General features: G+C 64.9%; 1 protein-coding gene across 1 annotated transcript; it reads left to right on the forward strand.

Moving 5' to 3' along the window:
* Window positions 1-1250: 1250 nt before the first annotated feature.
* Window positions 1251-24515, forward strand: FBXO41 (F-box protein 41). The gene is made up of 12 exons (XM_039723959.1): window positions 1251-1550; window positions 4684-5598; window positions 9961-10189; window positions 10782-11246; window positions 11969-12045; window positions 12126-12424; window positions 12889-13036; window positions 15255-15350; window positions 16445-16563; window positions 18097-18255; window positions 18767-18882; window positions 19293-24515. The coding sequence occupies exons 2-12, from the start codon at window positions 4877-4879 to the stop codon at window positions 19353-19355; spliced, it is 2493 nt and encodes an 830-aa protein (XP_039579893.1). The 5' UTR covers window positions 1251-1550; window positions 4684-4876; the 3' UTR covers window positions 19356-24515.
* The last annotated feature ends 160 nt before the right edge of the window (window positions 24516-24675 follow it).

Raw genomic sequence — 24675 nt, forward strand, 5'->3', positions numbered from 1 at the left:
CACCGCTGGCCATGAATGATGCAGGAGGCCCTGATTAATACCCCTCAGGAATGCATCCATAATTGATGTGAGCCTGGAAGTCTGCAGGGCACCGCTCCAGCCTTGGGCCTCTGCTCCTCCAGCCAGCGCTGCCAGGGACGTGGGAGGGATGGGGACCCCCAGAGCTGCCCCAGAGCTGCCCCAGAGCCACCCAGAGCCACCCCTCTGCCCCCGTGTCAGCAGCACCCTGGGCCTGGCGCTGCCATCCCCCCTGTGCCCACCCCGTGCCCAGAGAGAGAACACTGCAGTGCCAGATGCCTTTGGCACGGGCACCAGGAGCTGGATCGGGATCAAGCCAGGCTTAAAGCTCAGGGACCATGTGGGGATGGAGCCAGGGCCCAGCAGTGGATGCTCAGGGACTCAGGACCAAGGCAGGGATTAAGCAGGGCAGCCTTGGACCGGAGCAGGACCAGGCTGGGAACCAGCCCAGGCTGATCCCAGCGTGACTGGTCTGGGACCAGAGCAGGGGCTTGGGGACAGCCTGGGGACCACACCGGGGCAGGACCAGGCTGGGAACCACGCCAGGTACTCGGGACTGGACCAGGACCAAGGCAGGGACAAAGCCAGGATGAACAGGGACCAGTTCAGAACCCAGCCAGGGACCAAGCCAGGGTGTCAGGGACTGGACCAGGACCAAGGCAGGGACAAAGCCAGGATGAACAGGGACCAGCTCAGGCCCCAGCCAGGGACAAAGCCAGGGTGCTCAGGGACAATCAGGACCAAGACAGAATACTCGGGACTCAATCAGGATCAAGGCAGGGATGAGGACAGGATGATCAGGGACTGTCCTGGGGCCAAGCCCGTGTCCTGGCACCTGTGTCCAGCCCGGCTCGGGGCAGGAGCAGCCCAGGCTGGTCCCACACCCGGCCCTGCATCCCGGGCAGGATGCTCGGGGGGATCCCGGCCAGGAGCTGCCGGGGGCGGTGGGACAGGGGGCCGGGGGCTGCCGTGGCCGCCGTGTTGGTGGGCACACAGGCAGAGGGAGCTGTGCGGGAGGGCCCGACTCCGGCTGCAGGGGAGGAGGCGGCTGCCGGCGCTCGCCGTCCGCCTCCCTCCATCGCTGCATCCTCCCTCGCCCGCCGTGCCCAGCCCGCGGAGCCCCAGCGGCCCGGGGAGCGCCATCCCCAGCGTGCCCAGAGCCCTCCCAGCACCCCGCCGGGGCCTTCAGCCTCGCCTTCCTCCCTCCTCCTCCTCCGCCGCCGCCTCCTCCTCCTCCTCCTCCTCCTCCTTCCCCAGGGCCTGCCTGGCATGGAGGTGCTGGCCGCGGGGAGCCGGGCGCTTCCCGCGGGCTGCATCCCCGCTGCCCCGCGTCCCCGTGCCCGCATCCCCGGTGCCCCGCATCCCCCCGCCCCGGCACAGCCCTGAGCGCCCGGCAGCCGCTCCTTTGTGCGGCTGTGGAGCCGTGCGGGCTCCGCGCCCCCAGCCCCGCTCGGGGGCGGCCCGCGGGCCAGCGGGAGGGATGCTGCCCTCGCCGGAGGAGCCCAGCGCGGCAGGTCGGCGGCCAGAAGCAGGTATGGGGCGGCAGGGGGTGGGATGGAGCGGCGCCGGTGCCCTGGGGGGCGGTGGTTTGTCCCCAGGATGCTCCTCACCCGGGGCCCCCGGGAGCAGGGGGACGCAGCGGGGACAAAGCCGCTGCCAGGATGCGAGGACGGACCGCCGCTCCCTGCTCCAGGGGCTGGCGGGGGGGGCAAAAAAAGCATCTGGATTTTCATGCCCACCTCCCCCGAGCCCCCTGTGCCTCAGCCCCAGCCGTCGTCGCCCACCACGGTGCTCCCACCCCGCTGGAGCGCCGGGAAGGATGGGGACCAGCGGCGCGGGCAGCACCCCCATCACCGCCCATCCATCCCGGCATCACCCTGCATCCATCCCGGTATCACCCTGCATCCATCCCGGCATCACCCTGCATCCATCCCGGCATCACCCTGCATCCATCCCGGCATCACCGCCCATCCAGCCCGGCATCACCCCTCATTCATTCCAGCATCACCCTCCATCGCCCTCCAGCCCAGCATCACCCACTCTCCATCCCGGCATCACCCACCCTCCATCCCGGCATCGCCCTGCATCCATCCCGGCATCATCTTCCATCCTCCACTCCATCATCACCCTCCATCACCCCCATGCAGCCCGGCATCGCCCGCAGCAGCCCCCCAGCTCTCCTCCCCTCCCCAGGCAGCTCCCCGCCTGCCGCTGGTGTTTCCTGGGCTTGGTGGGTGGGCAGCAGAGCCCCGAACAATGCCGGGCAAGGCTCGGTGCGGGAGCAGCCCGGCCGCGCTGCAGCCCCGGCGCTCCCGGCTCCGGCTGCCTCTGGGCTTTACCAGCCTGCTAACGACTCCCCCAACGATCCCCCCAAACCCCGGTGGTTGCCGTGGAGATGGGAGCGAGCAGAGGTTTGCGGCCGGGCTAGGACCTGCCCAGGACAGGGAGCTTCCCGATCCACCCGGGCCGATCCTGCCTCGGATTTCGGCCGGGCAATTCGGCCTGGGGCTGCTCGGGAGCCCCGGGAGACGCGGGCAGGCATCCAGGCCCGAGGCAGCACGGCACGATTCCCCATCCCCGCGCTGGAAAAGCGCTTTCTCATCGCCGGCGGCGGCCGGAGCTGCCGGCCGTGCTTTGTGCCCGCCGCGGCGCGGGTTCCGGCCGGGCCGGGCCGGTGCTGGCCCGGGTGGGGCTGCTGTGGGAGGGAGTGCTCGGCAACCACCCCAACGCGCGGCCAGGCGGGTCACAAACCCTCCCGGCTCTTCCTGGTTTTATTTCTGGCGCCGATTTCTCGCCTTTGTTGGTTTTTCTCTTAAAAAATGGTTTGCCAGCCTCGTGGCCTGGTTGTCCCTCTGAGGGGATGCTGAGCCACCAGGGATGCCGCCCTGGCACCAGCAGGGGTGGATGGAGGCTCCGGGCAGCTCAGGGCTCACCAGCTGGTGGTTATGGAATGCTGGGGGGCTCTGGGGGCTTTTAGGGTGGTGGGAAGAGCCCTTTGTGGGATGTTGCAGGGGGATGAGCAGGGGATGCTCCCAGCCAGGGGTGCCCTCGCTGTTCTGGGGTAAAAGCATTGCTGTTTTCATCTTTGAATGACAAATGCATGGAAAATGAAAGTACTGTGGCCTGAGGTGTGTTGGTGCCCCCCAGCCTGGAGGGGACCTCAGCAGCCTCCCGGGCTGGATTGTCACTGGCTTGTCCCATTTCACGGGGGTGAGGTTCCCCCAGTGATGTTGTGGAGGATTTTGTGGGTGGGGAGTGAGCCAGGTCCCACAGGGACCCTCACCCACCCAGGCAGGAGCGGCCACCGTGTCCCCTGCACCGGGCAGCCCAGGGATGGGTGGGAACTCTTGGGGATGGATCCATTCCAGCCTTCACGGGCTGATCCAGCAGGAGTGGGGCGGCCTTCTCTTGGAGAAGGGGGACCCCAGAACCCGCTCCTGGGATGGTCCTGGCCCCTGGGGTCCCCTGATGCTGTAGGGGTTCGTTGGGCAAGAGGGCAAAAGGGTCTCCCCTGCCACCTCCTGTGACAGCTCAGGGTGCCTGGAGAGAATTCCATGGGCTGTGCACCTGCCTGGTGGCTGTGTCCCCCAGGTGGCTGTGAACCTTCCCAAGGCGTGGGAGGCCTTCCCAGCAATTACGGATCTTCCCAAGGGTTTGTAGAACCACGGGATCGTTCAGGTTGGAAAAGCCCTCTAAGACCATCAAGTCCAGGAACTTCCCAAAGCTTGTGGAGCTTCTCAAAAGCTGTGGAGCTTCCCAAAAGCTGTTGGTCTTCACAAGGGTTGTGGAACTTCCCAGAGGCTCGAGAGCTTCCCAGGGCTCTGCACATTCCCAGGGTTCTGGACATTTCCAGGGCTCTGCACCTTCCCAGGGCTCTGGACATTCCCAGGGTTCTGCACATTCCCAGGGCTCTGCACCTTCCTAGGGCTCTGCACCTTCCCAGGGCTCTGGACATTCCCAGGGTTCTGCACATTCCCAGGGCTCTGGACATTCCCAGGGTTCTGGACATTCCCAGAGCTCTGCACATTCCCAGGGTTCTGCGCCTTCCAAGGGTTCTGCACCTTCCAAGGGTTCTGGACATTCCCAGAGTTCTGCACATTCCCAGAGTTCTGCACATTCCCAGGGTTCTGCACATTCCCAGGGCTCTGGACATTGTCAGGGTTCTGCACCTTCCCAGGGTTCTGCACCTTCCAAGGGTTCTGGATATTCCCAGGGCTCTGCACCTTCCCAGGGCTCTGCACATTCCCAGGGTTCTGGACATTCTCAGGGTTCTGCACATTCCCAGGGCTCTGCACCTTCCCAGGGCTCTGCACCTTCCCAGGGTTCTGGACATTCCCAGGGCTCTGCACATTCCCAGGGCTCTGCACATTCCCAGGGCTCTGCACATTCCCAGGGCTCTGCACATTCCCAGGGCTCTGCACATTCCCAGGGCTCTGCACATTCCCAGGGTTCTGCACATTCCCAAGGGCTCTGCACATTCCCAGGGCTCTGCACCTTCCCAGGGCTCTGCAGCCTCTTTAGCACCGTGTGCCCTCCCCAGGGATGCACGTGGGCAGGAGGAACACGGGAGGGTGGGATGGAGGCACAGAGGGCACCAGAAGAAGGACCAAGGAGGGATTTCTGGGGACCCCCCACCCCGGTGTCACCGACCCCCATCTCTTCCAGCGCCCGGCTCCGCTCGATGCTGACACGCCCCCAGGACTGCCGGATCCCCCCCTCTGCACGCGGGGCCGTCCCCACGCCATGTCCCAGCGGTGCCACCGCCCCTGTGCCGGGGGGTCCCCGGCCGCCCCCGCGGGTCCCCGCGGCCCCGGCGCCGCGCCATGAGCGGGGCCCCGGCGGGGAGCAGAGCTGAGGGATGGCCTCGCTGGACCTGCCCTACCGCTGCCCGCGCTGCGGCGAGCACAAGCGCTTCCGCAGCCTGTCCTCGCTGCGCGCTCACCTGGAGTACAACCACACCTATGAGACCCTCTACGTGCTCTCCAAGACCAACAGCATCTGCGACGCCGCCGTCTTCCCGCTGGCCGCCGACGGGGCCCTGCTGGCCCCGGCCGCGCGCAGGGACTACTTCGAGAGCACCTCCTTCCAGGGCAAGGACCAGCGCTTCTCCTGCGACCTGGTCCCCGCCGACGAGCTGGAGCCGGCGCCGGCCGCGTCGCCCTCGCCGCGCTATGTGCACGAGATCGAGATCCCGCTGAGCGAGATCTTCACGCGGGGCAAGGCCGTGGCGCCCGCGCCCGTCCCGCCCGCCGCCATGGACTCGGCCTACGAGGAGGGCCTGGCCCGCCTGAAGATCCGCGCCTTCGAGAAGCTGGAGGTGGACAAGAGGCTGGAGAAGCTGACGGAGGAGGTGGAGCAGAAGATCGCCTCGCAGGTGGGCCGGCTGCAGGTGGAGCTGGACCGCAAGAGCTCGGAGCTGGAGAAGGCCAAGCAGGAGAGCCTGCGGCTGAGCCGCGAGAAGCAGGAGCTGGAGGACCGCGCCTCGGAGCTGTCCCGCCAGGTGGACGTCAGCGTGGAGATGCTGGCGTCCCTCAAGCAGGACCTGGTGCAGAAGGAGCAGGAGCTCACCCGCAAGCAGCAGTGAGTGCTTTGTGCCTGCCCCGGGCGTGGGGCGGGAGGGAAGGGTGCCTGGCAGTGAGTCCTGCAGAACCCGTGGCTGCCCCAGCCCTGGAGGGGTTCACGGCCAGGCTGGACAGGGTTTGGAGTGGTGGGGAACAGTGGAAGGTGACCCTGCCCATGGTAGGGGCTGGAATGAGATGAGCTTTGGGGTCTCTTCCCACCCAAACAATTCCCTAAGTGCAGAGGAACCCAGCAGCACCACCAAGCCCTCGGGCCAGGGCTCAGGCATAGCCCCTTGGCGGTGCCCACCAGCATCCTCCCTTATCAGGTTCTGCGTCTTCTCCCACACGCTCAGTGTCAGCCCTGGCCCCTCCATGGCTGGGTCATGGCGAGCCAGACCTTGTCCAGGGCCACCAGCACTCCCAGGACATGGCCAGGCTGGCATCACCGAGCCACAGACCGGTTTGGGTTGAAGGAACCTCAAATCCCACCTCATGCCCACCCCCTGCCACGGCCGTGCCAAATTCCAGGTTTTTCTGCCAGAGGGAGGGTGGGGCAGCCCGAGCAGTGCCGCCTCCATTTGCTGTGAAGCCTGTGGCACTGCCATCCTCATTTCCACCCCGTGTTCCCCACTCAGCCCCCTGTCCACCCCAGGCTGCTCCTGAGTTTCCCTCTGGGTCATTCTGCCCCTTGGTGCTGCCCAAGCAAACCAGACCTCGCTCCCCAGGAGCTGCAGCAGACCTGGAGGGGCCCAGGTCAGTGAGGGCTTTGTAGGGCCTGGCCCGCCTGAAGATCCGCGCCTTCGAGAAGCTGGAGGTGGACAAGAGGCTGGAGAAGCTGACGGAGGAGGTGGAGCAGAAGATCGCCTCGCAGGTGGGCCGGCTGCAGGTGGAGCTGGACCGCAAGAGCTCGGAGCTGGAGAAGGCCAAGCAGGAGAGCCTGCGGCTGAGCCGCGAGAAGCAGGAGCTGGAGGACCGCGCCTCGGAGCTGTCCCGCCAGGTGGACGTCAGCGTGGAGATGCTGGCGTCCCTCAAGCAGGACCTGGTGCAGAAGGAGCAGGAGCTCACCCGCAAGCAGCAGTGAGTGCTTTGTGCCTGCCCCGGGCGTGGGGCGGGAGGGAAGGGTGCCTGGCAGTGAGTCCTGCAGAACCCGTGGCTGCCCCAGCCCTGGAGGGGTTCAAGGCCAGGCTGGACGGGGTTTGGAGCGGTGGGGAACAGTGGAAGGTGACCCTGCTCATGGTAGGGGCTGGAATGAGATGAGCTTTGGGGTCTCTTCCCACCCAAACAATTCCCTAAGTGCAGAGGAACCCAGCAGCACCACCAAGCCCTCGGGCCAGGGCTCAGGCATAGCCCCTTGGCGGTGCCCACCAGCATCCTCCCTTATCAGGTTCTGCGTCTTCTCCCACACGCTCAGTGTCAGCCCTGGCCCCTCCATGGCTGGGTCATGGGGAGCCAGACCTTGTCCAGGGCCACCAGCACTCCCAGGACATGGCCAGGCTGGCATCACCGAGCCACAGACCGGTTTGGGTTGAAGGAACCTCAAATCCCACCTCATGCCCACCCCCTGCCACGGCCGTGCCAAATTCCAGGTTTTTCTGCCAGAGGGAGGGTGGGGCAGCCCGAGCAGTGCCGCCTCCATTTGCTGTGAAGCCTGTGGCACTGCCATCCTCATTTCCACCCCGTGTTCCCCACTCAGCCCCCTGTCCACCCCAGGCTGCTCCTGAGTTTCCCTCTGGGTCATTCTGCCCCTTGGTGCTGCCCAAGCAAACCAGACCTCGCTCCCCAGGAGCTGCAGCAGACCTGGAGGGGCCCAGGTCAGTGAGGGCTTTGTGGGGACAGGCATGGCTGGGCTGGGCTGGGAGCACTGCCGGGATTCCTGAAGGAATTGTCCTGATTCCCATCATCCTCTGCACACTTGTGAACGACTTTGATTCCAAAATAATGACCTGGCTCAGGAACAGAGCTCCCGGGATGGGGGATGCCTGGGTGGGGAGCGGGGTGACCTGGGGCTGCATAAGGACACCTCAGGTTTGGGGCACATTTTGGGACAGGAGTGAGGGGTTTGGGGGCTGCCTCGTGGGTGCTGTCCAGGGGCGCCTTGGGGATGTGTGGTAAGGGAATTAAGGACACCAGCGTGGATGAGCATGGAGCAGGGCCTGGAGACAGCCAGACAGGGTAAACAGAGGGTCAAATGTCTCTTGGTGGAACCTGGACAATGTCAGCACCGAAAACCCTGGGTTTATGCCCCAAAACTACCTCCTGGGCCTCCCATTCCTCAGAGCAACCCTCCTGCCCCTCAACTGCCCCCAGCAGTCCCCGAGCTCCCCCACCCCAAGGGGCAAAATCCCCTGTGAGGCTGCAGGGGAGCACGGGGAGCGCTGCTGGTGGGAGGAGGTTTTCTCCTGCACGTGAGGAAGTCATCAGAAATCATTTTAATCAGCAAAGCTTCCCTGAAAACACTGTGGGGACATTTCCCAGCGCTGCCAGCTCCCAGACACCACGAAGCCGCTGTCCTCCTGGGAGACCTTTGGCTCTGGGCTCCGTTTCCTCTGCCAGGAGTGTTTTTCCACCCAGTCCATGGGAATGAGAGAGGCACGGGTGATAACCATCAGCATCACCTTACAGCTGCTGCCCAGCTCCACATTTGCCTTCCAAATCCCCTGGGGCCCCTTCCAGGATCCTTCCCAGAGCACCCCCAGAGCTCCCAGGCTCTGCCTGCCAGCGGCAGGTTGGGGAGAAATTAACTGATAATTAATTGGTGATTAATTGGTAATTGATAGGCAGCAGTGGGAATTGTGTCAGTAAGAGCTGCCCCTCCCCTCCCTGCGTGCTCCTGAGCAGCTCATGGTGTCCGGGTGTCCCAGGCCAGGTGCAGGGTCAGCTTTGGTGTCCAGCAGTGCCGGCAGGGCTCTGGGGTCAGCGCTGTGTGATCAGGTGTCCTGGCCAGGTGGGCGTGCTTGGGTGGCTGTGTGTGCCCAGACAGGCGTGCAAAGCTGGGTTTGTGCCTCTTCAGCACTCCTGGATGCTGAGGGGAGGTGTGAGCAGCTCTGGGTGTGTGTGTGCACCACCAGCAGAGCAGTGTGAGCAGAGCAGTGTGAGCAGCCCTGGGTGTGTGTTCACATGGCTGCTCATGGGGCTGTGGGTCTGGAAGGGACCTCAAAGCCCACCCAGTGCCACCCTGCCATGGCAGGGACACCTCCCACTGTCCCAGGCTGCTCCAGCCCCAGTGTCCAGCCTGGCCTTGGGCACTGCCAGGGATCCAGGGGCAGCCACAGCTGCTCTGGGCACCTGTGCCAGGGCTTTGCACCCTCCCCATGCTGCCTGGCTGTGTGTGCCCTGCTGAGTGCTGTGTTTGTGCTCTCCTGGGGTTGTGTGTGTGCCTGCCCACGTGTGTGTGTGTGTCTGCGTGTGCTGTGCTGTGTGTGCCCTGCTGAGTGCTGTGTTTGTGCTCTCCTGGGGCTGTGTGGGGCACTCAGGTGTGCAGGACAGGGCTCTGTGTGTGTCTGTCCATGTGCGTGTGCCATGCTGTGTCTGTGTGTCTGTGTGTGTCTGTCCATGTGTGTGTGCCATGCTGTGTCTGTGTGTCTGTGTGTGCCATGCTGTGTGTCTGTCCATGTGTGCCATGCTGTGTGTGTGCCATGCTGTGTCTGTGTGTATCTGTCCATGTGTGTGCCATGCTGTGTGTCTGTGTGTCTGTGTGTGTCTGTCCGTGTGTGTGTGCCATGCTGTGTCTGTGTCTGTGTGTGCCATGCTGTGTGTCTGAGCTGTTCCTGGAGCACATCCACGTGCCGGGCTGTGCTGGCCGGCTGTGTTTGTGCCGTGTGGCCTCCCGGCTGTGCCCGTGTCCCCGTGTGCTTCCCCGGTTTCTGGGTGAGCACAGCGGGTGTTTGTGCCGGGCTGGGGTCAGCTCGGGTCACGGAGCTGCTGTCACACATTCTGGGGAACAGCCCTGCCGCAGCCTCGGAGCTCCCGAGCACCTGCTAATTAGGGTGTTAATGAGGGAGCGGGGCCGGCAAGGGCTGAGCAGGGACTGGGGCTGAGCAGGGCTAAAGGGTGTCACTGCCATCTCCTCCCTCCCCCTGTCACACCATCATCCTCCTCTTCCTCTGCTCCATCGTGCTCAGGAGCCTGATTCCAGTCCTGGGGTGATGGACGAGGTGCTGGGGGTGTTCCTCACCCCCGAGACAAGGCGGTAACACCCCCTGCCCGCTGGGAGCGTCCCCCCATCGCTGCCCTGCCCCATCCCTGCCCTGCCAGCCCAGCCCGGCGGGCACAGACCCGCGCCAGGCTGGGGACAGAACCAGCCAGGCGTGCTGGGCACGGGCTGGGGGCGCCGAGCGGGGCCGGGCGGGCAGCCCGGGTGTCACCGCGGTCCCCGTGCCAGGGAGGTGCTGCAGATAGACCAGTTCCTGAAGGAGACGGCGGCGCGGGAGGCCAACGCCAAGGTGCGGCTGCAGCACTTCATCGAGGAGCTGCTGGACCGCGCCGACCGCGCCGAGAAGCAGCTGCAGATCATCAGCAGCAGCTGCGGCACCACCCCGAACGGCAGCCTGGGCCGCTGCGGCACCCCGGGCAGCAAGGGCATCGCCCGGGCGGCACCTCTGCGGGCACAGGCACGGCTCGGCTCGGCACGGCGCGGAGCGGGGCTGGGGGCTCGGGAGCGGGGCTGGGGGATCCGGGAATTTATCTCTGCTTCGGGAATGAGCCCGGGGCTTCGGGAGTGGCGCTGGGGCGTCGGGAAAGCACCCGGGGATTCGGGAATTCGCCCTCTGCTTCGGGAATACACGCAGGGCTTGGGGAACGCGCCAGGGGCTTTGGGAATTCACCCTCTGCTTCGGGAACGCGCCCGGGGGTTCGGGAATTCATCCTCTGCTTTGGGAGTGTGCCCGGGGCTTTGGGAATTCACCCTCTGCTTCGGGAATTGGCCCTCTGCTTCCATAACACAACCCTGGCCTCAGCAGCGCGCCCCGGGCTCTCCTGTGCCAGGGCCGAGCGGGGCGGGGACCCCCGTCCTCCCGGTGGGGAAGGGATAATCCTGGGGTCCCCATGGGAATGGATAACCCCGGGGGTCCCCGTGGGAATGGGTAACCCCGGGGGTCCCCGTGGGAACGGATAACCCCGGGGGTCCCCGCGGGAACGGATAACCCCGGGGGTGCCAGGAGCAGCCGTTCCTCCGCGGTCGGTGCTCCCGGGGCGGTGCTGCAGGCGCGGCTCCGCATCCCTCGGGGTGAGGGGTCCCCCGAGGGCAGCCGGCAGCGCTGGGTTTGGGGGGTGCCCTGGCCCCCCATCCCTGCCCTGCCCCATCCCTGCCCTGCCCAGCCCGGCGGGCACAGACCCGCGCCAGGCTGGGGACAGAACCAGCCAGGCGTGCTGGGCACGGGCTGGGGGCGCCGAGCGGGGCCGGGCGGGCAGCCCGGGTGTCACCGCGGTCCCCGTGCCAGGGAGGTGCTGCAGATAGACCAGTTCCTGAAGGAGACGGCGGCGCGGGAGGCCAACGCCAAGGTGCGGCTGCAGCACTTCATCGAGGAGCTGCTGGACCGCGCCGACCGCGCCGAGAAGCAGCTGCAGATCATCAGCAGCAGCTGCGGCACCACCCCGAACGGCAGCCTGGGCCGCTGCGGCACCCCGGGCAGCAAGGGCATCGCCCGGGCGGCACCTCTGCGGGCACAGGCACGGCTCGGCTCGGCACGGCGCGGAGCGGGGCTGGGGGCTCGGGAGCGGGGCTGGGGGATCCGGGAATTTATCTCTGCTTCGGGAATGAGCCCGGGGCTTCGGGAGTGGCGCTGGGGCGTCGGGAAAGCACCCGGGGATTCGGGAATTCGCCCTCTGCTTCGGGAATACACGCAGGGCTTGGGGAACGCGCCAGGGGCTTTGGGAATTCACCCTCTGCTTCGGGAACGCGCCCGGGGATTCGGGAATTCATCCTCTGCTTTGGGAGTGTGCCCGGGGCTTTGGGAATTCACCCTCTGCTTCGGGAATTGGCCCTCTGCTTCCATAACACAACCCTGGCCTCAGCAGCGCGCCCCGGGCTCTCCTGTGCCAGGGCCGAGCGGGGCGGGGACCCCCGTCCTCCCGGTGGGGAAGGGATAATCCTGGGGTCCCCATGGGAATGGATAACCCCGGGGGTCCCCGTGGGAATGGGTAACCCCGGGGGTCCCCGTGGGAACGGATAACCCCGGGGGTCCCCGCGGGAACGGATAACCCCGGGGGTGCCAGGAGCAGCCGTTCCTCCGCGGTCGGTGCTCCCGGGGCGGTGCTGCAGGCGCGGCTCCGCATCCCTCGGGGTGAGGGGTCCCCCGAGGGCAGCCGGCAGCGCTGGGTTTGGGGGGTGCCCTGGCTGGGCTGGCCGCGCTGGTTGTGCCACCGTGGCCCTGCTGTGCCCTGTCCCGCAGAGGGAGCGGCAGCCGGGCCCGGCGGCGGGGCACGGTCCCTACGGCGCGTCCCAGCAGCGCTCCTGCTCCAGCACCGGGTGAGTGCCGGGCCGGGCCGGGCCGGGCCGGGGCACGGGGGCGGCCCCGCCAGCCCTGACCGCCGCATGCCCGTCCGCAGGGCCTCGAGCCGGGCCAAGGCCGTGTCGCAGAGCTCGGGCTGCTACGACAGCGACAGCGCGGAGCCGTGTCCCGCGGAGCAGGCGGGCGAGGGGCCCCCGTACGCGGCGCGGGGCTCGGGGCTGCGCCGCCAGGCCATCCACAACTGGCACCGCCGGCCCTACCGCAACAGCACCGAGGGCGAGGAGGGCGACGTGTCCGACGTGGGCTCCCGCACCACCGAGTCGGAGGCCGAGGGCTGGGAGCCCGAGGCGCCGGGGTGCGCCGCGCCCCGGGCGCCCGGCAGCTGCCGCCTGACCGGTGAGAGCGCAGCGCGACCCCCGGGCTGGGCCGGAGGTGAATGCTGGAGGACAGGAGCTCAGCCCGGCACAGGTTTCCACGTGGTTTTTTGATCATGCCCATGATTTTGTGGTCACACCCATGAATTTGGGGTCACGCCCATGAATTTGTGGTCACACCCATGAATTTGGGGTCACGCCCATGATTTTGTGGTCAGAGGAGCTCAGCCCGGCACAGGTTTCCAAGTGCTTTTGGGGTCACGCCCATGATTTTGTGGTCGCACCCATGAATTCCTGGTCACACCCATGAATTGGTGGCACATGCTCTGCCGCTGCTGCTCCCTGAGCCCCACCATCCCTCTCCACGACAAACTCCAAATCCTCTGCGGGGTTTGGGTGTCCTGGAGCCAGGGTGGGCCTGTCCCCATCCTGGGCTGGTGGCAGGGGGCTGCTGTGCCTGATGCTGCCTCCCTGCTGGCAGGGGCTGCCTGGAGGCAGGGCTGGAGTCGCTGCTGAAGGCGACGGGCAGCAACCTGCTGATCCTGCGCATCTCGCACTGCCCCAACGTGCTGACGGACCGCTCGCTCTGGCTGGCCAGCTGCTACTGCCGCGCCCTGCAGGCCGTCACCTACCGGTGAGCACAGCCACGGCACGGGGCTGGGCACAGCCAGGGCTGCGCTGAGATTGCTGCCTGGGGGCGTGTGTGTACAAATCAGGAACGGGCGGGACTGCTGGAACGTGTCCTGAGCTGTTGTGTTGTCCAGCATCAGCCTCATCCCATGGCTATGACAATGGGAAGGTGCCAGCAGCTCACAGCCCAGGCAGCAGACCCAGAACTTCATGTTACAACTTACTTTTGAAGTTTTTTGACCACAACCTCCCAAAAAACTCACTTCCTTCTTAACCTACGACATGCACGGAGCAAAAGCACATTGACAGTAGTTCCATCCAACCACTCTAAGCACACCAAGTACCTTTGGTGAAACAGTGCTTGCTTGTTTCTATCCAATACCTGTTTGTGGGCCTTCAAACACAAGGCACAGAGCTCCGTTATTAAGCTTAGAACTTCCTAATATCTCACTAAATATACTTTTCTGCAGATTAGGGAGTTATTCTAGACAAGCATTAATACACAGATCATTGTTCCATTTGTCCTTACTTTTCTGCTGCTTACATAATTTTTCTGCTGATTTATTTTATGGCCACTGCTCAGCTCTGATCACAGTTTGCTGTCTCTGAGGCCTGCCTTTCTCAGCTTCCCCAAAACCCTCTGATTTCATGGATTGCCACAGAGATCACCCCCGTTCCCTGGCAGAGCACAGCCCTCTGCCCGGGGACAAAGGCCCTGCCTGCCCAGGGGCAGCCCCAGTGTCCCCAGTGCCAGCTGTCCCTGCAGCTCCCCTCCCTTCCAGGCTGCTCCATGCAGGTGTTTCACCTCCAGCTCCATTCCCACCATCCCATCACCCATCTCATCCCGGCTGGATGGGCCGGGGGCTCGGCAAGGAGGGTGCCAGAGAAGGGTGAGGAGGGGGTGCCCAGGGAGGTCCCAGCTGGCTGTCACCCCTGATGAAGGGTCCCAGCGGAGAGAAGAGGCTCAGGGTCCCTGATTCAGCTTGGACACCTTGCCTGAGGTCCAGGGCACAAGCCTCGATGATCCTGGAGGAGGTCACAGGTCCCGGGGGCCATCACTGGCCACTCCACCTGTGCAGACAGCACTGGCCTCCCCTCCACCCTCCAGGAGGCTGATCCTGGCTCTGCTGCACCTGCAGACAGCCAGCCCAGCCCTGGTGTCTGTTCCAGCTGCTCCTCGTGCAGCCAGGACAGAGAATCCTCCTGGGGCAAAGCACATCCAGGCCCTCCCCTGGCGTGACCCCAGAGCTGGCTCTGCCCACACCTCGAGACTGGAGAGAGCCCAGAGCTGCCAGGCTGGAGTCCCAGGCTGCTCCCTTGGCTGTTCCCAGGGCAGCAGAGCCAGCCTGGGTGCTCCTGGCACATCCTGAGCTGTGCCTGCCTCCCGCTCTGATGAGCCTGCTGCTCTTGGCACCCTGCTCCAGCAGTTGTGTGAGGCACCCCAGATAACACCCAGCCTTATTTTTAGGCTAGCCTGAAGTTCTGAAGTGGGGCATTTAGGCTTGGGAAGCACTGCCTGGGTCCCTGGAAGGCTCCTGGTGTGGTGGCACAGCCTGGGGACTGTTCGGGCTGGTGGCAGCAGGGTGCTGCTCTCTGGCTCCTCTCCCAGAGCTGGGCTCCAGCCCAGCTCAGGACAAACCCACACCTGCCCCAGCCCCTGCCCAGGCCCCAGGGGCTCTCCTGGTACCTCCAGGGACACCGAGGAGGAGCCACAGCAAGCCCTGCAGGGACATTGGGCCAAGAGCCACCTCCAGCACAGTGGCACAGAGCAGGGACAGAGGCCACGGAGCAGCCCCTGCCCCTGGCTGGGGTGTCCTTCCAGCCCTGGCACTGTCCCCATCCGGCCAAGGGACACCAGCACAGTGTGACCTGCGGGGACAGGGACGGCTTCTGTCCCCTGCAGGGACACACGGCCTGGCAGGCTCGGCCAGTCCCTTGCACCTTGGCATGTGGAAGGTGCACCTGCAGCCCCCTCCACGTTCAGCCTCCCCTTCCTCCCTCCTGCCCCTCCTGCCCCAGCCCCACGTCCTGCCCCTGCCCGTTCCCGCTGGGAATGCCCCCAGCCCTCCTGCCAGGGTGGGGCAGGGCTGGCTGCAGCTCCCGGGCAGTAACTCATGCCCAGCCTGGTGCCTGTGGGTGCTGCAGGCACTCTGGGGCTGCAGAGGCAGCCCGGGCGGCACTGCTGCTGCCGGGGCCATCGCGTGTCCCCTGTGCTGTTGCAGGAGCTCCACGGACCCCGTGGGCCACGAGGTGATCTGGGCCCTTGGAGCAGGCTGCAGGGACATCATCTCGCTGCAGGTCGCCCCTCTGCATCCCTGGTAAGGCCTGCAGCCACGGGTGGGCTGGCTGGGAGGGACCCCACAGCCCACCCCGGGCCACCCCGCATGGCAGGGACACTGCCCCTGTCCCTGGGGCTGCCAGCCTGGCCTGGGCACTGCCAGGGTGGAACTGGGTTGGGAGGAGGCCGCGCTGGGTGTGAAGGGGTTTGGGTGCCAGAGCCTGCCTGCCTGGGGGTCTCCGTGGGATGGGCAGCAGTCCTGGAGCCCAGCCCGAGGGAGGGAGCTCAGCCCACCCCTCCCCGTGCAGACCGGGGGCTGCTGGGCTCTGCAGCTCCCCGAGAGCTCCGGGGCCACTGCTCACTGGGGTGAGAGGACCTGCTGGCTCTGGGGTGCCACTGAACGCCACAGGCCTGGCTGAGCTCCCCCTGCTCGGCTGCAGCCGGAGCAGGATGTTGTTGGCTGTTCCTGAGGGGTGTCACAGCTTGGGGGGCCACAGCCGCTGCTCTCATTTTGGGAAAGCTTTTTGGGGAGCTGCTGGTGAGGTCTCATCTCCACCCCACCGTGCCTGGGCGCTCAGGAGCTGATGGCTCACGCAGCAGGACACAGCTCTGTGCCTCAGGACAGTCCTGGGCACTGCTCATGGCCGTGCCACCCCCAGGGGATGCCACCCCCGGTGTCACAGCCCGGTGGCTCCTGGTGCCCTGGGGGAGCAGCACTTGGCACCTGAGCAGAGCCCCAGGCCCTGCTGCTGCTGGGATCCCTGCAAGCACCAGAGCTCAGGGCCCGGTTTGGGTCTCCAGGGTGGAGTCACAGAATCCTGGAGTGCTTCGGGTTGGAAGAAACCTTAAACCCTGTGCAGTGCCACCCTGCCATGGCAGGGACACCTTCCCCCATCCCAGGCTGCTCCGGGTCCCCCCAGCCTGGCCTGGGCACTGTCGGGGATGCAGGGCAGCCCCAGCTGCTCCGGGCAGGGTTTGGGGCGCAGGGCACCCAGAGCTGCCCCGTGCCAGCGCAGCACAGCCGGGCTGGTGCCAGGCTGGCACCCCAGGGTGGCCCCAGCCCGGGGGGGTGGCAGAGCCCGCCGGGGGGGCTGGCGGCCGTGCCACCCCAGCTGCTGTCCCTCGTGTCCCCAGCCAGCAGCCGACGCGCTTCAGCAACCGCTGCCTGCAGATGATCGGGCGCTGCTGGCCCCACCTGCGCGCGCTCGGCGTCGGCGGCGCCGGCTGCGGCCTGCAGGGCCTGGCCTCCCTCGGTAGGCACTGGGCAGGGGCTCACACAGCGGGCATGGGGCTGGGAGGGCTCGGGGACACCCAACACCCTGTGCCCAGTGCCCACCCCGTGCCCAGCCCAGCACTCGGGATCACGGGTCACACAGCGGGCCCGGGGCTGGGGAGGGCTCGGGGACACCCAACACCCTGTGCCTGACACACACCCTGTGCCCAGTGCCCACCCTGTGCCCAATACCCATCCTCTGCCCAGCCCAGCACTCGGGATCATGGCTCACAGAGGGTCACTGGGCTGGGGAGTGCTCTGGGGCACCCACTCACCCTGTGCCCAATGCCCACCCTGTGCCCAATGCCCACCCTGTCCCCAGCACAGCACTTGGGATCATGAGTCACAGAACAGGTCACTGGGCTTGGGAAAGGTCTCTGGGATCACCATGTCCACCCCATGCCCAGCCCAGCACTCGGGATCACGGGTCACACAATGGGTCACTGGGCTGCGGGAGGGGCTCTGGGGGCACCCACACACCCTGTACCTGATGCCCATCCTGTGCCTGAAACCCACCCTGTGCCTGATGCCCACCTGTGCCCGATGCCCACCCTGTGCCCGATGTCCCCATGTCCCCAGCCCAGCACTTGTGGGTCACAGAACGGGTGACAGGTCTTGGGGAGGATCCAAGGGCCACCAATGCACCCAATGCCCACCCTGTCCCCAGCCCTTGGGATCACAGGTTACAGAGCAGATCACTGGGCTTGGGGAGGAGCTCTGGGGCCACCAACACACCCTGTGCCTGATGCCCACCCTGTGCCCAGCCCAGCACTCAGGATCACGGGTCACACAATGGGTCACTGGGCTGCGGGAGGGGCTCTGGGGGCACCCACACACCCTGTACCTGATGCCCACCCTGTGCCTGATGCCCACCTGTGCCCGATGCCCACCCTGTGCCCAATGTCCCCATGTCCCCAGCCCAGCACTCGTGGGTCACAGAACGGGTGACAGGGCTTGGGGAGGATCCAAGGGCCACCAACGCACCCAATGCCCACCCTGTCCCCAGCCCTTGGGATCACAGGTTACAGAGCAGGTCACTGGGTTTGGGAAGGAGCTCTGGGGCCACCAACACACCCTGTGCCTGATGCCCACCCTGTGCCCAGCCCAGCACTCAGGATCATGGGTCACTGGGCTTGGAAAGGATCCAAGGGGGATCAACCCACCCCGTACCCAATGCCCTGTGTCACCAGCCCGGCCCTTGGGATCCGGGGTCACAGAACAGGTCACTGGCCTTGGGAGGGGTCTCTGGGATCACCATGTCCACCCCGTGCCCAATGCCCCGTGTCCCCAGCCCAGGGCACTGGGTGCCACCTCCTGCCCTTCCCTGGGCACCTGCAGGGCTGGGGGCTCCCTCCCCCCTGGCACAGCTCCCTCCTGCTCTGCTGGGACAGGGACAGTTCCCTGGCCGTGGGCAGGGGCTGCTCCCCGGGGTCCCTGCAGAGGCCCGCCCAGCCCAGCCCGGTGGGTGCTCCTGGCCCCCGGTGCCACCGCGGTGCTGACGCGTGTCCCCCAGCCCGGAACTGCATGAGGCTGCAGGTGCTGGAGCTGGACCACGTGGCCGAGATCAACCAGGAGGTGGCTGCTGAGGTGTGCCGCGAGGGGCTCAAGGGGCTCGAGATGCTGGTGCTCACCTCCACGCCCGTCACCCCCAAAGCCCTGCTGCACTTCAACAGTGAGTAGCGGTGCCAGGCTGCCTGCCACCCGCCCGGGGGGCACTGGGAGCTCTGTGGGGATCCCACGTCCCCAGCAGGGATGGCCCCAGGAGGGCTGGCCGTGCCTCGGGCCGCAGGGAGGATGGGGGGCTGCCTCCATGCCCCCAGGGCCGCTGTGTGTGCCACACCTGAGGCCGTGACAGAGCTGAGTCCTTGGCAGGGCAGGATGCCCACAGCCCCGGGAGGGCTGTCCTGCTGGCCCCAGCTCGGGTGGCTGTGCCTGGGATACAATACCATTCATCTGCTCGGGGATGGCAGAGTCAGGGTCCCCAGGGGAGCAGGAGGGGCACGGCTGGGCTCTGGGGTCCCCAGGGGAGCAGGAGGGGCACGGCTGGGCTCTGGGGTCCCCAGGGGAGCAGGAGGGGCACGGCTGGGCTCTGGGGTCCCCAGGGGAGCAGGAGGGGCACGGCTGGGCTCTGGGCTCCCTGCTGGCCCCAGGGGAGCACACCCAGGCGCTGTCTGTGCCCCCAGGTGTGTGCAGGAACCTGAAGTCCATCGTGGTGCAGGTGGGGATCGTGGACTACTTCAAGGAGCCCCACAGCCCCGAAGCCAGGAGGATGTTTGAGGAAATGGTGAACAAACTGCAGGTAAGGAGCCCAGGGCCAGCTCCAGGGGTCACCAGCCCTGTGTCCTCCCCGAGGAGGGGTCACAAATGTTCCCCCTGTCCCTGCCTCACCCCGTGTCTTCCCTGAGGCAGGGATTGGAGATCATGTTCCCCCTCTCCTTCCCTTGCCATGTCCTTCCCATGGCAGGAATTCCCCTGTCCCTCCCTCACCCCGTACAGGATTTGGGGCATCCCCCCCTCACCCCGTACAGGATTTGGGGCATTCCCTGTCCCCCCTCACCCCGTACAGGATTTGGGGCATTCCCTGTCCCCCCTCACCCCGTACAGGATTTGGGGCATCTCCCCCTCACCCCGTACAGGATTTGGGGCGTTCCTTTGCCCCTCCCCAGGAGCAGGGCACTCCCCCAGCCCCGCTCTCTGCTGCTCTCGCAGGCCCTGCGGAAGAGACCCGGCTTCTCCAAGATTTTACACATCAAGGTGGAGGGAGGCTGTTAGCCCTCGGGGCCCAAAGCACATTCCCTGCTCTGCCCGGCGGAGCCCCCTGAGACCAAAGCCCTGGTGGGGACCCCGGCTCGGGCACGAGGAGCCCCCAACCCTCCGGGGCCACAAGGTGCTACTCAAGGACAATTTCTGGCTGCCCCGAGGCAGGGCCTGCTCTTTGCCAGGAGGGAAGATGGCTCGCAGCCCCAGGATCCGTGTTTGGGGACGGCTGCTCTGCACAACTCTGCTGTGGGGTCTCGGGCCAGGGATGCCCAGCCCGTCCTGGGGGCTCTTGGCTGGCCTGGCCTCTGCACCCCCAGCCTCTCCGTGGCCTGGGAAGGGGCTGCTGCTCCCCCAGCGTTCCCACAGGGTTTCTGCTCCTTTCATTTGGGATTGGGGGCAGCCAAAGGCGGGAAAGGCTCCCAGGAGCCAGCACAGCACAAGGAGCAGAGCTGCACCAGGAGAGACGGGTGCTCTGCCAGAGGGCTCCAGCCCCGCTTCCTCCCAGCAAACCCCTCCTGCAAGGCAATAAACCACCTCCAGATCCTCGTCCAGGGGAAACACGGGTCACGCTCCCGTCCCACCCTCCAGGCTCCATCCGGGCTCAGCATCCCCCGTGGAGAGAGGGACTGGCAGGGGACAGCCACGTCTGCCTCCCGAGCAGCCTGAGACACCCTGGCCAGATTATCCTGGAAAGATCCTGGGAAAAGCACCAACCGACTGCCCTGGCTGAGCCTCGCCTACAGCCACCGTCTGCTAAATCTGATTTTTCTTCTGAGTGTCCTCAGCCTGCAGGGACATCATCATCGTCATCATCCCCAAAACATCCTTCTTCCACGGGCAAAGCTTTGGAAAGGCATCCAGCAGGGTCAGGCATCTCCATCCTCCACGCTGGGAGAAGGAAGCAGGAGGTGGCCCCGGGCTGGGGACAGCCATGAGAGCACTGCCAGCAGTGGGGACAGCCTGGCCTTCCCCACAGCCCCAGCCCCTGGCCTTGGACCCCGGGCTGAGCGGAGAGGAGGCCACTGGAGAGAGGATCTGGGGCTTTTCCCTCTCCCTGGACCTGCAGGTTTTGGTGCCTGCTGGCCAGCGCGGCTGTGAGGGGACAGCTCCCACCCCTGGCTGTCCCCTCCTGGAGCAAGGGGCTCACGTGGGGCGTCCCCCAGGAGGGACCAGGCTGCAGATCCAGCACCACGGCCCTCACCCGTGGCACGAGAGCTGCTGAACACAGCCCGTGGGGGTCCCCAGAGCAAGGGAAAGCACCCCCAAATCGCGGGGCTGGTGGGGCTCTGGAGGCAGCCCGAGACCTTCAGCCACCCTCCATCCCTGCTGCCTGTCTGCTCCGGAGCAGGGCCGGGGTTTTGGGGCCACAGCCCCGTGGGAAGCACCCCTGCTGCCCTCCCTTGCAGCTTTCCAGGAGAAGGCTGTTCCTGAATGCACAAGATGGGGGAGCCCACAAACGCCTGCCAGAACCTCCTGCACGCCCCAGTCCCACGGATGAGCTCCCAGCTCCCTGCCCTGCCCACCTGGGTTTACCTCCACCCCAGGGAGCCTGGGACGCTCCTGATCCAGGGGCAAGAGCAGCAAGGGATGCTCCAACCAGCAAAAAACCACCCAGCAGAGCTACATCCCCCAGGGAACACCCAGCCGTGTGCAGGAGATGGCACCACCACGGCGCAGGGACTCAGAATTCCCTCAAAAACTCAAACAAAACAAAGTACCTATTTATTTCTATAAAGAGAAGAAGGAAAAAAAAAAGATTTTAAAGGAAAGTTATATACTCAGCATGTTTGTACACTCTGTGCTTAAAGACTGTCGTGGCCCAAGGCTGGAGGCGGCTGCTCCGGGCGTGCCCCGAGCCTCTCCCGGCTCCTCAGGGTGAGGTGATGGAAAGAGGGGAGGCGTGAGGACTCCAGAGAAGCCTTCTGTGCCAGCGGGGTCGGTGGCTGTGTGTGTGGTGGCGTTGGTGGCCCTGTGACCCCCATCCCTGCGCTGCCCCGGGCTTTGGGAGCCTCGCCTGCACTCGGTGCTTGCCCAGGACCAGATCGAACCTCAGCTCTGCCCGGGCCTTCCCGGAAAACCCAGCTCAGCAAAGCCTCCTTTCACAAAAATCCTCTGACGACACAAGACCTTCAGCGGGTTCGAGGACTGGAAGACGGAGAGTGGGGGTTTCTGCCTGTTTTGCTTGGGCTTGAACGGATCCCTTCCTCATCCTCCTCCTCGGCTGGGGATGAAGGCGGCGGGCACAGTGACAGGAGTGGCGGAAGGGGGGCCCTCCTGGTGGCTCCTGATTGCCCAGCTCGTTAACGAGCTCATTAGCGGCTCCGAAATGCCAGACGATGGTGCCCCTGCTGCTCCCTGTGCGCCCCCAGAGCCTCGGCCCTTCCTCTGATGGGAACACCCAGAAATGTTTCCTGGGAAAGCCTTGGGACCGCACAGCGCGTGCAGAAGTGCCAGGGGGGCTCTGCGGTGACAATCCCAGTAAAATCCGGGGATCCGGGGCAGGGTTGGGCTCACAGGGGCTGGATGGACCGTGGTTCCCAGCCTGGCTCCTGCAGGACCAGCTCTGGGGAGATTTATTCCTTTTCCAATGCGTTTTCCCAAAGTTTCCCCGTGGCTGACATTGCCAGCATTGCCCTGCACCTGCGTTTGGGCGCTGGTCAGGGATTTCCAGAGGAACAACCTCACCAAAGGCAGCTCGGGGGCCAAAGCCATCCCTAATCCCTGCTTTTGTGTCTCCCTCGTGTTGGATCTCACTCGTTCCCCATCACCCCCAGCCCCAGGGATGCCCTGGGGATCAGGGGCCTCCTCCTGCCTTACCCCCTGCCTTGGGGCTCCAGGGTGTCAGGGACTGAGGGAAAGGGGGCCCCAGGCTGGCTCTGCCCCAGCAGGATTTTAAACCTCTCTGTCCCTCTTCTTGCCGGGTGTCCTGGTCCCTGCTGCCACCAAGGGCACGGCCACGGCAGGGGCTTGTCTGGATGCCCCAAAAGAGCCTGGATTTAGGGAAAACAGAGCAAAAACAAACCAGGAGAAGCGCTGGTAATGGCTCCTGAAGTGGTTAACAGATGTGTTCCTTCAGCTTTTAGGGGAGGCCCCAGCCCAGGAGCTGGAGCATTGCTTCAGCCTCATTTTGGGGTGAGAAACAGCAGGGTGGGCCGGAGCAAAAGCATTTGGGAATTGGTGCCAAATGAGAAAGTGCTGTAAAAGAGAAAAAATCCCAGGGAGCAGGGAGGTGTTGGGAAGCAGAGATGGTTTGTTGTGACCGAAGCATTGCAGGGTGTTGAGGCAGTGATGGACCTTCCCCATCAGAGGGAGGCAAAATAATCCCTGGGGAGTGTGGGAGAGCACGGAGGGAAAGCTGCTGCAGCAGCGAGGAGGGGAAACTGCCCAAAGCAAGAAAAAAAGGGATTTTCTAGTGCAGCCTCGGGACTGAGCCCATGGAGGGCAGCGAGGCAGGTTGGGGCCGGGGACAAGTGGGTGCAATGGTGTGGGGCAGGTTTGGGAAGCCAGGGGGAGATGCACAGTTGCTTTGAGATAATCAGAGGAGATAATCAGTGCAGAGAATAGAGATATATAAATCAGGACCTGGAGTCACTCCCTACGGCCCTGGACGGCAGCGGTGTACAGCGACCTCCCCTCCCCAGAGCTCCCCGTGGCCTCCCAAGTTATTTTTTTAACTCTCTATAAATTTAGGTCTATTTTAGTCTTTCCGCAGCGATGTGCCAGTGTCTGGAGAACCAAACATCCCTTCCTGCCCCTGTCCCTGGATGCTGAAGGTGTGCCGAGGTTCCTGGAGGGGAGAGCAGGGATGGGCAGGCCGGGGGAGCAGCGCAGCCTGGCCTGCAGCCCGTGGCTTTAGCACTTTGGTTGGAACTCTCACCTGTAGACGCACTTTGATGTTGTTGCTTTGAAACTTTGGCAAGTGTAAACAATGTGTACTCAAAGAATTACAGAGAAACGACCCCCAGCCAAGCGTGTAAAGAGCTATTTTATGACTCGGTGTTGAATAAAGACTCTGGAGATCCAGCTGGGCTGTCACTCTCCCGGGCTCACACCGGACCCACTCCAGTGACACCAGTCCCTGCTTGGGGGCTGCTGGAAGCGTCCTCCTGCTCCCTCTGCAGGTCCAGGGCTCCACTGGTCTGGCATCAGGGGCACGGGGACCAAGCGGGACACAGGGACACAGCACGGGGGGGCACCGAGAGGGACAGGCCCTGGCACAGGGTGCCCAGAGCAGCTGGGGGTGCCCCTGGGTTCCTCAAGTGTCCAAGTGTCCCTGTCTTGGAGCAGGCTGGGACAGTGGAAGGCATCCCTGGATGATCTTCATGGTCCCTTCCAACTCAAACCATTCCATGATTCTGTATTTTTCTCTGCCCTCCTCCTCACCTGTAACCCACCAGACCCAAGTCTCCCCATGTTCTCCCAGCACATTTTCCTCCCTGAGTCTCCCCAAACGCCTGCATCCATCCTTGGAGCCCCTTGGAGCTGTCACCCAGCTGCTGCCCTGAACCTCCTTCAGTGAAGCAAATGGAAAATGGAAATGCCCCATTGAGCAGAAGCCAATTAAAGTGTCAGTGAGCAATTTCCAGGAGCTCCAAGCGCACACAGAGGTGCTCCATCCTAGAGGATGTGCCTGGAGTCTGCCCTGCTCTCCAGCACAGCACCTGCTTTGAAACAGGGCAAAACCCAGCCCAAAGGTTCATTTCCAACTCCAGTCCTGAGGCCTCCCTGTGTGGATGCAGCACAGAACAGAGGACAAGCCCAATGTGCCACTGAGACCGACTCGTTTTATTGTGCTGGAGCTGGCTTCAAAGTGCCCAGCAGAACAAAACACAAACCAGTATAAATAGACCCCAAAGCCCCCTGCACTGCTCCAGCCCCGAGGAGGGAAGGGGCCCCAGGAGGGAAAGGCCTGGAGGAGGGAACGCTCCTGGGGAGGGAAGGGGCCCCAGGAGGGAAGGGTCCTGAGGGAATGCCCAGGCCAGCGAGGCAGCGCCAGGCAGGGCAGCTCCAGGGCTGTGGCTGCCAGCGCCAGGAGCTGCTCGTGACCACCAGGAGCTGCCTGTGACCACCAGAAACTGCCCGTGACCACCAGGAGCTGCTCGTGACCACCAGGAGCTGCCCGTGACCACCAGGAGCTGCCTGTGACCACCAGAAACTGCTTGTGACCACCAGGAGCTGCCTGTGACCACCAGGAGCTGCGCGTGACCACCAGGAGCTGCCCGTGACTGCCCCCAGCCCGGGGCTGCCAGCCCTGAGCAGGGGAAGGATCAGCACTGATCCCAGCGGATTTGAGGAGCTCTCGTGACTGCCCCCAGCTCGGGGATGCCAGCCC

This window comes from Passer montanus, unplaced genomic scaffold (assembly GCF_014805655.1).
Source record: "Passer montanus isolate IOZ18808 unplaced genomic scaffold, ASM1480565v1 scaffold109, whole genome shotgun sequence".
NCBI lineage: Eukaryota > Metazoa > Chordata > Aves > Passeriformes > Passeridae > Passer > Passer montanus.

Bases quoted from the DNA above. Each gene is read 5' to 3' on its own strand.
- FBXO41 (XM_039723959.1), top strand. From the start codon at position 4,877: ATGGCCTCGCTGGACCTGCCCTACCGCTGCCCGCGCTGCGGCGAGCAC. The intron at 12,425-12,888 runs GTGAGAGCGCAG...CTGGCAGGGGCT, and splicing joins CGGCAGCTGCCGCCTGACCG to GCCTGGAGGCAGGGCTGGAG. The intron at 15,351-16,444 runs GTAAGGCCTGCA...TCGTGTCCCCAG, and splicing joins GTCGCCCCTCTGCATCCCTG to CCAGCAGCCGACGCGCTTCA.